At 38.9% G+C, this 15,978-nt stretch overlaps 1 protein-coding gene across 3 annotated transcripts in view; it reads left to right on the top strand.

Annotated features, from left to right (window-relative positions):
- The window catches only part of HSPBAP1 (HSPB1 associated protein 1), a 71,616-nt gene that overhangs the window by 45,665 nt on the left and 9,973 nt on the right, over positions 1 to 15,978 (top strand). For all 3 annotated transcript variants that reach the window (XM_081315128.1, XM_081315127.1, XM_081315129.1), the window contains exons 5-6: positions 5,581 to 5,752; positions 15,170 to 15,253. In XM_081315128.1, the coding sequence (XP_081171254.1) occupies positions 5,581 to 5,752; positions 15,170 to 15,253 (256 nt within the window). The remainder of the gene's footprint in view (positions 1 to 5,580; positions 5,753 to 15,169; positions 15,254 to 15,978) is intronic.

Below are 15,978 nucleotides of genomic sequence, written 5' to 3'. Positions count from 1 at the left end.
TTACGTGCTTATGTGGCTTTTGCTTGTAAGTTGAAAATGCAGCATTATGGAATATATACCCACAAACCATTTATAAAGCATGTGTTTTGTCACATTAAAATGTGGGAAGAAGGCTTGTAGGTTTGAATGCAGTGAATCCACAATGAGGAGGAAAGGATTTATTGAGCAAAGTAAATCAAAAGAGTAACTTCAATTGCAAAGAATAATATAGAGAGGAAATATTTACAAAGCAATGTTGAATAGAGCACTATAAATATAGGATAGATTCTCACAGCCCTTTTACTTCCAGAAGTGCTTCATCCTTGTCAGAAGATATTCCATAACTAACACATAGCAACAGTCAGAGGCTCAGGTCCCTGCTTAAGCTAACCCATGGGAAGGTTACTCAGCTTATATAGCATGCCCCTGCACTTGTTCATACTTCTAATTTAGGACATGTATTGTTTCTGCCAGGGCTTTTTTTTCTAAAAAAAAAAAAAAGGTGCCGGAACTCTAATCTTGGCAGGCGCGGGAGGCGGGGAGGCAGCGCTGCTGCGGTCACGGGCGTGAGGGTTGTTGGTGGCGGGCTGTCCCCCGGGGCCGGAGCTGGTGCGGCTGGTGCAATGGGAGCAGTGGGGCCCGCTCTATACGGCGGGGCTGCACGGGGTGGGCAGCGGAGGCGGTGCGGGCCAGGCAATGCAGGGTGGCCACTTAGGCGTGCAGGGCGAGGCGACGGTGGCGCAGGTCCAGCACTGGGTAGGCCACCAGCCTGGCTGACACGGGTGAGCACAAGGAAGGAGTGCACATGGACTCCACAGAACCCCCCTCCCACTTCTTACTTACCTAGTTGAGATGGTGTAGTTGGGCAGCAGGGAGGGACGCAAACTTCCTGCCAACTCACCTTCGCTGTAGACAACTTGCCGGTGCAACGTTTGCCAGCTGAGTCTTTTGGTGCTCTCAGCAGCAATTCCTATTGGTTTTCGAGTAGCATAGCTTGTGGGAGGGAGGGAGTAGCATAGCTTGTGCAAAAGCTTTTGTGTGTGTGTGCAAAAAAAAAAGGTGCCGGAACGCCATTCAGAGAGTTCAATGGGAAAGCCCTGCTTTTATGTTTTAATCTTATGATTTTAAAATATATTTTTTTCTATTGTAAGTTGCCCCAAACCTCGCCATGTGGATTGCATACAAATATTATATAATCGTTAAATAAAGGTAGAACATATGTTAAATATACATCAAATGATAATATGCTTCCCTACAAAGTCAAATCTTGCTCAATGACAGACCAAGGAGTTAACTCAGAAAGGCAAGAGGAAAATCTAGAAGAGGTCTGTGCAACTTGTAGAAGGGAAAGGCCCAAACTGATAAATTAAAAATCTTTGTGGTCTGCAAATGAATGCTGGTGGGCTAATCAATGATTTGGTGACTAGAGGAGCATCTACAGTGGTCATGGTAAGCCATGGAGACACTAGGCAACGTGACTTTTAGGGCAGTGGGGGTGATTTTATTACTTTTTTTTAAAAAAAGTCTTGTGTTCTGTCCAAGGGTGCTTGGCAGGCTGCATGTACAGGCCTGGTCTAGAATTTATTTTAGAGCATTTAACTATCTAGAGCAGGCATGTCAAACTCATTTTGTTTGAGGCAACTTCTTATAAAAGAATTACCATTAATTTATTTTAATAAAAAAAATTAAATCAATTTTTCACTTGATTTCAAATTAAATGAATTATATTGGTTGACAATGAGATTTTTTTAGTACAATTACCAAATGCAATAAACTGGTTTTAGATATATGTTACTGGAAAGAAAAAGCAATCCCTGCTGCGTTACTGATCCCAGAGAAGCATTTGCATGTATGCAGGTATCCTTAGGGTGCCATAGTTATGGATGAGAAATATTGGTTGCAAAGTTGGCATTTCTGGATGTAATACAGATATTTTGGACTTATTTTTGTTTCTTTACATGTTTGATATTTTTAAAAAGGCATATGCTACTGACTACACTTATGCACATATGTAACATCTTTTGCTAGAATACATGACCACTGCTTTTCCAGAATGTGAAAAGTGAAAGACTGTGACTAAACAAAATTTTAATGTACAGATAATACTACCAGAAATTATTTTAGCCTTTTTAATAAATGTTATTGATGTTAAGCTCACCATGGAAAACATCATATATTGTTATGTATATACTAGGTTAATTATTTAAAGACTGAAGTGCAACATAACTAGATTCTAAATGATCTATTTTTCAAAACACACAACAGTCCAAACAGTAAAAGTAAAGTCCAAATTAAGAATATTTCATTCTTAAGAATTGTTTACTTTAAAGTGGTTTAGTTGTAATAGATGGTTAAATTCAAAATAGTTTTCAATAGTACAGAATAGTACAAAAGATACTATTTTTTCTAGCATCAGCTAAATTAGACATATTACATTGAGAAAAATGTTTCTCATTTCTTTCCTGTTACCTTTATGAAATCATCATTGCAGAGATTTTAACATAGGAAATAGATTATTTTGTTATCTAATTTTACCTTCCAAAAGACAGAAGCAGATGAAAAATCTGAGGTTCTTTCCTGTTGGCTTTTTTGAATTAGCTGCTTTAGATTCTAAAAGTTTAGTTCCTAAAGAAGTAGCCCTGTAAATAATTTTAATGTCCTCCTCTAGTGCAGGGGTAAGCAACCTTGGCTCTTTTATGACTCATGGACTTAAACTCCCAGAATTCCTGAGCCACCATGGCTCAGCTTGGAAACCTCTCCTTTTCCCCTCAGCATGGCTGGCTCAGGATTTCTGGGAGTTGAAGTCCACGAGTCAAAAAAGAGCCAAGATTGCCTAGCCCTGCAATAGGCTTAGGAAAGCCAATAGAGGGAGCTTCTTTTTTCTTTTTTTTTTTTGCAAAAAAAAGGTGCCGGAATGCCATTCTGAGCGTTCTATGAGAAAAAAAGCCCTGGTTTCTGCTTCTTGAGCAGTAGTTACTGAATTCTTGTGTGAAACGGTGCTAGGTTATCTGCAAATAATTGGCCTTGGAGTTAAAAGAAAGTGAACAGTTTTAAACTAGGCTATATAACAGAACAGTAAATCATGGGGAGCAACTGGAGGGATACAAAGGCTTGTTTTGAGAAATCTAAACTATTCTATGCATAGACATATCAAAACAAGATTTTTTTGTACTGGAAAGCACAGAGAAGGACTACATCACTCAAACTTCCTTGTCCATATAATCCCTTTCTGCTATAGCACTTCAGCTTGAAAATAGGATTGTAACCAGTACCTCAAGGTCTCCAAAAACAGTTGGATGTTTTACTTGAGTAGGTTTACCTCAGTTGAAGCCTCACTAGATTTAAAGGAACTTGTCTTAAGCTAAGCATGGATAGGGATGTAGGAAGTTGATCATTACAAGGTTAGACAGTCTTGTCAGGTCCCCCCCAAAAATGTATTTTATGCATATATCTTTTTGCTATTTTCTGCAGCCTTTCTTTGTGTCCTGCCATTCTGTTGGGAGTGGGGAGCTTTTGGGAATGCTTTGCACTATCTGCTAAGATGCCCTTCCCCCAGGGGATGGAATGTCTCTTCCTTATCTAAGAGAAGGTTTGCGCTTTAAGCCAGAAGAAATTGAAAGCGAGAAAGACCTTGAGCCCACCGAAAAGACTGGTTATTGAAACACGTTGCCACCTGTGGATTGGCTGGGATTCAAATGAACACTGGGACCATGGGGAGAGGGGTATTGAATGTTGCTTTTAATATATTGCTTTGTGGATTTTTCTCTCAGATCTCGCCTTGATTCCCTACTGTCACTAGCCCCTAATAAAAGTTTCTTTTGAGACAATGCTTGTTTCAAGAGTTCTGCTTTCTTGGGTGGCTTAGTTGAGGTAGGTCCTTACAGGTGTCTTGAACCTAGTTCTGATAAGTGATAAGGTCTGTCAGACAGAACCTTTTTACAGTTTTGCAACCTGAAGTTTTTAACTAAGGGTTGCAAAGGTAGAGCAAAGTAAATGCAAAAACATGTGGACCCTCCAGCCTATAGGATCCTACTACCTCAGCATGCCGATTTCTTCTTGCCCAAAGAGAAAGAGCATGTGCTTTTGTCCATCAGAATAAAAGCAAAGCTTCTATTCTTTTTAAATAGCCCATTAAACTCTAACAATCTGAGGAATAGGGCTGGGCATATTAGTCATTTACAGGAAATACCTACCTGACAAGTACAGTTTGTGGCATCTTGTCTCTTTTAGCTGAAATATGTTGGCTGTTTCCTGCAGCACAACCCTCAGGAAAAAATGGATAGATCTTTTGTCCCATTCCAAATTACAGGAAATGCAAAAAGGTTACACAAAAAAATTGTAATCTGTTAAAGGTATTTGAGCTAATATATAAACAATAAGACCTATTTCTGTGGCATAAATTGCAGAATAGGTAGAAATATGCAGAGAATGTTACCAGTTTGAGGACTAGTATTCGGATTTATCAAAAATAAAAATATCAACTGACTGAAATTCATTGCATTGTTTTTCTTTGCAATATCATTCAAACACACCTAGTCCAAATTTATAATCTGAACCAAAACAATTCAATTTCTACAATCTGCCATAACTGTTTACTGAAGACTTCCCCAATTTAGAGTCCTCCAGAACTGTTGGGTTTAAGTCATCATGATCATTTGTCATGCTATGGGGTGGCTAGCCAACATATCTAGAGTGGACAGGTTAGAAAAAAAATATGGATGTATAGTATTTATGCTATATGCACTTTTTCTGGATCTGGTTTAAATCTTAACCAAAAAGGCAATTTGCTGCATGCTGAGTGTCAAGTAGGGACGCAGTGGCTCAGTGGGTTAGGACGCTGAGCTTGTCGATCAGAAGGTCGGCAGTTTGGCGGGTCGAATCCCGAGTGCCGTGTAACAGAGTGAGTGCCTGTTACTTGTCCCAGCTTCTGCCAACCTAGCAGTTCGAAAGCATGTAAAAATGCAAGTAGAAAAATAGGCACCACTACGGTGGGAAGGTAACAGCATTCCGTGCGCCTTTGGCATCCAGTCATGCCGGCCACATGACCATGGAGACGTCCTCGGACAAGCGCTGACTCTTCGGCTTTGAAACGGAGATGAGCACCAGCCCCTAGAGTGGGAAATGACTAGCACGCATGTGCGGGGGAACCTTTACCTTTACCTTTAAGTGTCAAGTGTGCTTGGCTTGGTGTAGCACATCTATTGTGATTTTTGCCATAAAGCATGGATATTGTAATAGAATGTGTGGATGACCTTGGGGAAAGAGGTGCTGCCTAGGAAACAATCAGACCAAAGAGGGAGGAGCCCCCAAAAGCTTAACAGTCAGAGGAAAAAAAATGGAAGGATCTGCCCTAATAGATCAAACAGTTAAAAGTGAGGGTGGGAAGTTCATACTTTCAGACTTGCAAGATTCTGTTAATTTAGCCTTACAATAAAGTACAATTAGCTCATCTAATTGTCTTTCCTGTCTGGTTTGCCTGGGAGGGTTAATAGATATGCGATCTATGACTTATCATGATGTGTGAACTTAGGCAAAATCTTGTCTATTTGCACTTGTACCACACACAACTTCAAGATGTGAGTTTCCATTATCTTTTTCCAGGAAAAGGTGGCATCTGTACCAACCAGAAGACTCCAGGCTACTTTATCCTACCAGAATTCCCTATGAAGAATCTAGCGTATTCAGCAAAGTCAGTGTGCTTAATCCAAATCTGAGGCAACATCCTCTGTTCAAAAATGCCCGAGCCCATGTGGTTACACTTGATCCTGGCCAGGTATTTGCTCTGCTCTTGCTGCTGTTTCACTAAATATGAAATTGAACGAATGAACTGAATGTGAATGGGTTTGAGCCCCAACATCTGATTTAATTTATTTATTTGTTACATTGTTATACATTGAGACTCAGTTTGGTATAGTGCAGGGGTAGGCAACCTTGGCTCTTTTATGATTTGTGGACTTCAACTCCCAGAATTCCTGAGCCAGCATGGCTAAGCATGGAAACCTTTTCCCTCAGCATGGCTAGCTCAGGAATTCTGGGAGTTGAAGTCCACGAATCATAAAAGAGCCAAGGTTGCCTACCTCTGATAGTGTTTAGAATAGAATAGAGCTGGAAGGGACCTTGGAGGTCTTCTAGTCCAGCTGCCGCTCAAGCAGGAGAACCTATACCAGGGGTGTCAAACTGCTGGCCTGTGGGCCGGACGGTTCAACAGGAAACCGCACTCACCCCATTGCCGGCAATGGAGAAAAAGCTCTGATACGTTGCGCGACGTCATGTGACGTCACGAGTTTGACACGTCTGCCCTATACCATCTCAGACAAGTGACTATCTAGTCTCTTAAAAATCTCCAGTGATGTAGCGCCCACGATTTCTGGAGGCAAGCTGCTCCACTGGTTTAAAGGTATCAGGCTACGCGGCAAGTTCTAGTCCTGCCTTAGGCATAAAAGCAGCTGAATGTCTGAGGGCTACCCTCTTCTCTCAGCCCAACTTTCCTCACAGGGTTGTTGTTGTCGGAAAAATAGGAGGAGGAAGGAGTATTAGGTTTGTTTGCCACCTTCAGTTTATTATATATATATATATATATATATATATATATATATATATATATATATATATATATATATATATATATATATATATATATATATATATATATATATATATATATATATATATATATATATATATATATATATATAAACAAAGGTCTGTATTCCTTATATATAACTTTAGTTAACTATAACTATAGTTACTTTAGTTATTGTTATTATAGTAATAGGGGTGGGCTGAAAATTGTACTTTATGAAAGAAATGAAAGAAGGTCTTGGGTATGTTTCTTGGTATGCAAGGAACTTTGAAGGTTCTTAAGCTTCTTAGGATGGAGTAGAAGCTACCTCTGCTTTGACAGTAGTAATTTGCCCAGTTTGGACTTCAGATATGGTTACGTGGAACCAGCCAAAAACTTTTACATTTTCATCATGATGGATAATTCCATAATAGAAACACTTGCCCAACAGCCATCTCACTTCTATTTACAGCATGCATTAGCATTCTAATGGAAGCTTTCAAAGTAGTTTTAACAAAGTCAAGTGAAAGTTGATTAATCATACTTTACTGGATGAGAGGGCTACAATAAATGAGCAGCAGCCTTGTGAAGGATTTTTCTATTTGCCAGAATTCTAGGATCTCAGCCCCATCAGCATGATGCCTTCCAAATTAATTACTCCTTTGTTCTAAGTATAGCTTTCATTACATAATGAGCTACTTTTCTTAGATTTGGGTTGTAGCCCTTTAGTCTCTGATGTCACTCAGTCCCTGGAACGTGTCCTTTAGGGCAATATGACCCTCACACCAAAGAAGCTTCTTATCCCTGCTATACAGTATGTACCAACCTCTGTTCACTTTTGGTATTTTCTTGGATGTACTCCAGCGTAGTCATGTATAGAATTGCATTGATGTCCTTCCAAACACTTGTCATTGCATTATATTACTTTCTGTACGGCATGAAAAATGGCTATGATATGCAAAACATTCCACATTAAACCATTTTCAAATTTGCAGCGCCCCATTTTTCAGCTTGAAGTCCTGAGTGTGAAACAGCTATGTCAATTGCAAAATGGGTTGTTTTGTATATTCTTCTAGTGTGTTAAACTTGAAACAGCATTTTGCTTTTGAAACACAGCTGTTCCAAATTCAGAATATTTCCAAAACACTTCTAATGGCCTATCTCAAACTCACAACTATCACTTCACACTCAAAACAGGATGTTTAGAATTTGAAGCAGTTTAGATTTGAAATGTTTTGCACACACCGATAAATATCTTACTGATGCCAAAACCTGACTTCTGATTTTTCTCTTTTGTTCACATTTCAATTTGTGGCTTTTTCTTATGTTTGTGTTCTTTCTTAATGATAGCAAGATACTGCCTTTCATTATTATTGGAAATTCAGTGCAGATTGTCTATTTTAGTTGATTGCAAATGGTAATTAAGCTGGAGTATCCCAATTTTTAATTAAGCTTAAACTAATTGTAATTCAAATTTTGTTCAGAATAGAAGACTTATAGCAGGGCTCCCAAAATTCTATGACACAGAGGAAAAGCTGAAGACTAAAAAATGCTAAAGTTCTCCAAGGTTGTCATTTCAGAAATACACAGTTGGATACAATTCAACATAAGAAAAGATTAGGTCAGAACTGTCTAGTGTTGAAAGAGATGTGATGAACCAAGATGAAAAAAGTCCTCTAGTAGTCATTCTTTTAGTAGGTATTGTTCAAAAGAAATGCAAAATATTATGTCTACAAATACAGTTACTTGAAAGTTTCCTGTAGGCATTACATTACTTGGTAAACTTACACTATTCTCTATTCATTTTTGGCCATGAACTATAATGCCATGGATTAAAATATTGCAACAATGCAGGACTGAAAAACTAAAATAAAGGTATGTTTTGATATTCAGCATAGCAGTAGTTGGGCACTAGGTGTATTTATTACAAGAAACCTAATGTGCCTAATGCCATCTTCTGGCCACTGTGTCTCATTTCACTACTTATCCTGATCTTGGTGGCACTGAGGAATCTTGGTTCCTGTATATTTTAACGCAACCCTGGCCTTATTTTTGGATGAACAGAAGCCAATGGAAAATAGTTTCATCCATTTTAGAACATTCGTCAATTATGAAAGCTAAATGGGATAAAATTATAAGGTGACTTCCTAAATTCTGCCCCATATTTCAGTCCTTGACATGATCTTTAAAACATCTGTGTGATCCCCACTGACAGCCAAGTTCTAGTAGGGTTCGTTCTGTATCACTCTTGCACCTGCAGATGATAATTTGAACCTGTGGGTTTATAATAATTGCTTCCTCAAAATGACAGGAGAGCAAATTGAAAGATGCCTTTGTGAGCCTCTGAGAGTTTTTTTATTTTATTTTGTGTTAGTAAATTAGCCTCGGCTAATTTACCTGACCGACTCCAAAAACAGGTATTGAGAAAAACCACAGGGCCCCAGAAGCAGGAGCAAAAGATATAATAGACAGGTACCAGCAGAGTAGCCTCGTTCAGAGCTCTTCTTTTTCCATTTGTGGAGCACAAATATAAAGTGTAGATCAAAGCTGTCATCGGGTATGGAGAAGTGATTTGATAGGGCATTAAAGGGGACTGTAAACTCCATCTTGTTCATGCTGAGATTACATTCACAGCTCAGAGGTGACTTTTTCACCTCAAAAAAAATCACACCCACCCTCTGAATAAACATGAAAAAGCTTTGGGCAGATTTTATATGGTGTAACAACTTATTCCTCCACTGAGAAAACATGAGAAGAGATACGAGTTTGATCAATCATTTTATGGGGGATTGTGGGAGCTGAATTCAGGACACACCTCGAAACGGCCAACTTGGTTGACTTAAATAGTTTTTGTTGTGTGCAATTGGCTAATTGCCAGTTTAGTGGCTATAACATTTATTCGGCAACTACATTGGCTTTTTTTAAGCTTCAGGGGTACATTATAATATCCAATATATTATTCTATTCTTCTCCTTTCCTATTTTCTACTGTTACAGGTTCAATCACAATAGCTGGACGAAGAGATGTTAATTCAGGTGGTAATATCATAATCCTAAAAAGAGCTATGCCTATCTTTGAAGTCTTACACACATGCACACATGTACCCAAGCTCTTCTCTCATGTCAAATCATAGATCTATATCATAAATACACACATGGAAGAGAGAAAGAATCAAAAGGCCTACTTAAGTATAGATTTTTCTGCCTAGTTAGGGAAATGTGGGTATGTAGACTTTCCTAAGCCAGAGTGTTGTTGGTTGAATCTGACTTACTGTGTTGTTTGAATTAAAGCTTTGTGGTTTGTACTCCATGGTTTATGGCTTAGTGTGTTGTGGGAATCCAGTCCGTTGTGGATTGGATCCTTGTTTCCTCCAGAACCACCTTATCTGGGGTGGGAACCTAGAGGTGTTTCTTCTTAGGCACAATTCCCTTGCTCTATGGCAATTTCCCAACCCCAGGTTAGGATGGCTCCCTCCTTTCTAACTGTGTTTGTGCCCAACACCAATGGGAAATTTAACAAAGCCAAGACTTACTTTTCTGTAGTTTTTGAAGCAGAAAGGGCAACATAATTGGGAACTATTATCTTGCGGCATTTGTGTTCTGTTCCAGCCTATGACTGGCCCTGTTTGTGTGTCAGGGACAACCCCTTTTTCCTTTTAACAATCAATAGGCTGGAAAAAAACCCAACCCAAATTTATTTACACTTTCAAATAATAAAGTATTTCAAACAAAAAAGCAGCAGAATATTTTCTTCAACCAAAAATACATGATTCAAAACATCAAACAAGAGTCAAACAAATTATCAAGAACAGACCAGGATTCTCTTTGAATGTCTCTAATATAGTTAGTTTAGCTTTTTCTAGTCTTATAATAGGTGTTATTTTTAAATGCATTGTTTTACTGTTTTTATTTCTAGAAGCCACCTGGAATTATAGATGAATGAACCTTTATTGTCAGAGTGCAAGCATGTACACATTTAGATTGGCTGAGCCTCCCTTCGTGCCCCCACCCCTAACTTTCAGTGACACAAACCCTCCATCTTATTACACCATGTGAGCTAATTGCACAATATACTGGCCTTGCAAGTCAATTATGCATAAAGTTTATAAAATTATTTCCCATTCAAAAGCCTAACAGCCCAGGGATAAAAGCTGTTCTTCAGCCTGTTGGTACGGCTGGCTATACTCCTGTATCTCCTACCCGATGGTAGGAGAGTAAAGAGATACCGTCCAGGGTGTGAGTCATCCCTGAGAATTTTCCTCACTCTTCCAAGGCAGCAAGCCCTGGCAATGTCATCCAGTGGTGTCAGGGGATAGCCCACAATGTCTTGTGCTGTGCTCACCACCCTCTGTAATACTTTCCTATCCATGGCTGTCAGACCAGCATACCAAACCACAATACCATATGAGAGGACGCTCTCTATGTAGACCGGTAAAAGAGGGTCATAAGATGAAAAGGCATTGGAATGTACATAATCAAACTTTAAAATATGTCTGTCTTAATAACAGTAGCTTAGTGCAGTGGTGGCGAACCTATTGCACGCGTGCCAGAGGCAGCAGTTGGAGCCCTCTCTGTGGGCATGCGTGCCATCGCCCCAGCCCCACCTTCCTTCGTGGTCCCATCCTCACCAGCAGTCCCCCCCAGAGGAGAGTTGCCCCCAGGTGCGGCCTGTATGGACCAGCACAGCCAAGCACATGGCAGCCGGGCAGCAGAGACAAGACTCCACCCTCATGCCCTGTCACATGCAGGTGATGCTGCAGGGCACAGGCAGAGGGCGTGGCTGCTGTGGTACTGCAGGGCCGCCTGAGCAATCTGCGGTGGGCCGTGGAGGCAGTGGGTGGCCCTGCAGGCGGGTGAGGTGGGGCAGAGGCGGGCCAGGGGGCGGTGTGGTTTTTGGGCACTTGGTCTCTGAAAGGTTCGCCATCACTGGCTTAGTGTGATCTTTGAGAAAGGCCAGTTTATCCCTTCAAATACCAAGATAAACAGGCGAGAGATCGTTTTGCATTCCTAGCTTATGACCATAGTGTGAAACAGAATAAATAGGCTATTGTTCTGATACAGTGTGACTCTTCTGATATTTTGAACTGATTTGATCTGTGCTCCCCAGACTAGAGTATAGATTGGAATTTGGCAGTCCAAGTGGACTGCATTTTTCTGCTGATGTTTTAGTCCACTTCTTTTCTGAATATCTAAATGAATCAAAATACATTTATGTGCCCTGGTGATTATTAGCTACCAAATTTGCATTCCATTCCTCCAGCCATGTTCTCAATGTCACCTTTGATAACTTTGTATTTCTTCCTAATGTAAATTCTGATATTATACTTCTATGTACATTTTATGGTCTCTTGGGTTTTTATTTATGATACTTCACTTGCTTTCACAGTTCTTAAACAAACAGCATGAAACTGTATAAAGGTAGTCCTTGACTTATGACCCATAAATTAACCATTCAAAGTTATGACAGACTCCCCCCTAAAAAGCTACTTACAACCCATCCTTGAAGTTACAACTGCCACATACTCCTGGTCACATGATCATATTTCAAGCACTTGGCAACCAGTTCACCTTTATGATCGGTTACAGTGTCCCATAGTCAAATGATTGATTTGTTAAACTTTTTGCCAGTTTCTGGCAAAAACTGCTCATTTGGAATAATAGATTTGTGATTCACTTAACAACCATGTGATTTGCTTAACCACCCTGGTAATTCACTTTACAATTGTCATAAAAATGGTCATAAAGTCATATCCAGTCACTTGGTGCCTTAACTTATGACTGCAATGACTCACGACTGAAGTTCTAGGTTCCACTGTGGTCATAAATCAAGGATTAACTGTATGATCAGTTGCTTGGACTTTTGCTGAATTCAAAAATATATTATTTTACTATTTATTGACTTTTGCAAACAGTAATAAGTTCTTGCTCAGCCAGTCTTCCAGCTGATTAGCAGATGTTTTTGGAAGAGATACAGTATATCTCATATGATTATTTCAAACTACTTATGTTATGAAATAAGAAGTTAAAAGATTGAATTGGAATTGGTAGTTGAATTGCTGAGCAATTACACCCCAGTCTGCAGCATTTTGTTGAAGTTCCCAGATGTCTTTTCTAATGTTTCTCCTGTTCTAAAACAAAGTATTTATAAGAATGCTTTTTTACTTATCTTGGAAGATGAACATCTGTTTCTAAATAATTGATGGCATCTGTATCATAAGCGAACAGTATATTTATGTCACCCTTATGTGATCACCGTCTGCATTATGGGTGGTGTATGGAGAAATGAATATTTAGACATGATTCTTGATAAAACATAGGATAATCGCATTGAAAGGGACTCTAGATAAATCAGCTTTCCCCAATGTGATATTCCCTTTTCAGTGGAATAGTGCAGAAAATCATATACCAGATTTATAAGTAAATATATATTTTAATATTTACATTGGCTGGATATGGCAGAAGCCTGGCATATTACTGTTGACCTTTTTTGCAAAAACTTTGTGGATTTTCATGTCTAAATGTTTGGCTGAATGTCTAACTGTCTTGTTTTCTTCAGAAGTATTTGTAGAGGAGAATATATTGGGATCCACACTCTCTTTGCACCTTGAAGTGACAGCTGCGTTAGAAAAACTCTTGAAAGATTATTTGGCTAAATTTTGCCTCTACCTTTCTAAACCCAGTGAATTAAAAGAAAATTCTAACTCCTTATATGTGCAAGAGTCCGGCTTAAAACACCTGTTGGAGATAACCTCTCATCCGAAATGTTCTTATCAGTGCCCCCCACCCATAGTAAATACTGGTTGAATAAGACAATGAAAGGTTTTTGTTTTGGTTGGAGATAGGGCAGTTTTAAAAATAGCAAGAGAGACACTGAGACCTTGAATTCCCCCCCATGGATTCTGCCATCTCCCGAGGAAGTAGGAGCGCATGTGGATTCAGCCTGCTTTAGGTTATTTCAAAGACCAAGGGAAACCTTTGGAACTGGGGGAACAAAGGGGAGGGTTAGGGCATCTGGCCTGTGTCTCCATTTGAATCTGTAAAGGAAGAAGGCAATAACCATAAAGATTTGAAGTTCCCTTTTTCCCACGAAAGGGATGACACGAAGTAAAATGATGGGGGGGCTGACCAAATGGGTTTGAGGGGAGGGGGGTTGAACCGGGAACTCTTTATAAAGTTTCAATTTGTAAAACAATACCAAGTCCGTCTTGTATTCCCACAACCAAGCATGTCCTAGTAAAAATACCCTTTTGGACTAGAACTGACTCCAAGAGTTTTTGTTTCCCTAAGACATGGATTGGGGTGGGTCCTGACAGTTACATTATTCAGCAGTAAAGTTGCTGATAGGGTGCTTCTTGCTTAAATTTGCATGTCATCAAATCCTCCAAATTCAAAATTACCAAATTGCTTCCAGGGCCAGAAGTTCCACAATTCTGAACATCATTTGCTAGAAGAAAAAAATGGAAGAGGGCTTGCTGATTTCATCCCTTCCCATTGGCAGATAGATGGTCATTGTGAAAGAAATGTTTCCCACTTCCCACTGAAGCCTGATATCAAATTACTTATGCCTAACGTATTTCTAGGATATGTTTAAATTAAAAAAAACACCTATGGCATCTTAATTGTGATGATCTTCTATTAGGCCAGCAGCTAGAGGCAGTCATCATCATATGAATGTAACGGAGCTCATTTAACCCAATTTTATTTTTTGCAGCGGTTGTTAAATGAACGTAATGGTTGTTAAGTGAATCAATGGTTTGCTATGGATTTTGCCAAAACCCAGAATGTTAGGTTTTAGCAAAACCATTGTAAAGCATAGTCATGTGACCCTGGGATGCTGCAAATGGCTCTTTGATCTGTTTGGTCCAGACTGTGGGGTTGTTAATTTAACTGGGTTTTAGATTTACTCTTGGGGCTTGAATTTAATTTAATTGTTTTAACTGATTTTAATTTTTTGTATTTCATGGTTTTAACTGCCCTGTAAACCGCCCTGAGTCCTACGGGAATAGGGCGGTATACAAATTCAATAAAATAAATAAATAAAATAAATAAATAATTGTGGCCATGTTGTCAAGTGCCTGAAACGCCATCACATGAACATGGAGGGAGCCCAACTATTCCAACTTTGGATCCGGGTCATAAATCTCTTTTTCGGGTAGTCATAACTAAATGACAGTCATAAAGTCGAGGACTATTTGTCATTTATAGTGATAGTCTCTGAACTTCAGCTTCTACTATCCAATCCTATTGATTTGTTAATTTGTAATTTGACAGATAGTTCTACAATTTCATTTCTTTAATTTGTGTTTCATATAGTTTGTTGATTTCACAGTTGCTGACTAAACTCTTTGATTTTAATACTGTAAGTCATATTTTATTTCTTTCACTTTTTATAAAATACCCGAGTATTCGTTGGACTGGAAGAGTGGGATAGAGGTGCTACAGAATATATTATCCTTAAAAGTCATAATTTCTTAGATGTTTCAAGTGCAAGTGGAGATCAATTATAAAATATATGAACTAGTGTTAAAAGTATTGTTTTCAACCCTTTCTGTTTACAGTGTAATGCTTTTGTGCAACATATATGTTTGTAAGAAAAGAACTTCTCAATTCTCATTCCTTTTTGCTTCAGGTCTTGTTGGTTCCTAGACATTGGTGGCATTATGTGGAGTCCATTGACCCCATCACTGTTAGCGTTAATTCCTGGATTGAACTGGTATATTTCTTATAATCATTTCAATGATTTTAATCATTTTATCTGTTAAAATTGCCAGCTGCAAACCATATGGAGTATCATAACCTGCATATTCACAAACAATCCATTGATAGCATAAATTTTATTCATAACAAAGATTCATAACAAAAAGGATGTTTGATTGGCAAGTTTCCCACAATTTCATGCTAGAGTTTTCCTCCATAATGATCTTGGCAATTAAATGAGGAGCTCTTAGTATGGAAAGCATGTGTGCTACTATCAAGCTACACTCTCGGCCATGACATCTGTCTACCTTATTGTCAATTAGTATTATGCATATGTAGGTACAATAATTGCAGAGCTGTTACTAGAATAAGTTTTTCTTCCATCCCCCTCCCATTCCTTTTGGTTTCCCTAGCACTGAATCACTGAGGCCCACAAGAGGCCCATCTACTTATAATCTGTAACATACAACATACATAAATTATGCTACATAATTCAACATCTTGATTGCATAAATTTTAAATCAAAGCGATGTAGGTAGAAATGAAACCTGAAAGAATGATTTGTAACAGACGTAGACACGGTCTCTTCATCCATCTGACATCAAATATGTGGAGAGGAAATTGGAAAGAAGTATCATTGAAGCTTGATGGGATTAGAAATCCATTCCAGGCTCTGTTTTCTTCTGTAGTTGAAAATCTATATAAATGTATTTCAACAAATTTGAAAGATCTCAGAGCAGT

This window comes from Vipera berus (genome assembly GCF_964194415.1).
Source record: "Vipera berus genome assembly, chromosome: 1".
Lineage (NCBI taxonomy): Eukaryota > Metazoa > Chordata > Lepidosauria > Squamata > Viperidae > Vipera > Vipera berus.
Note: the sequence above shows the minus strand (reverse complement) of the source record. Positions and strands in the feature narration are given on the sequence as shown.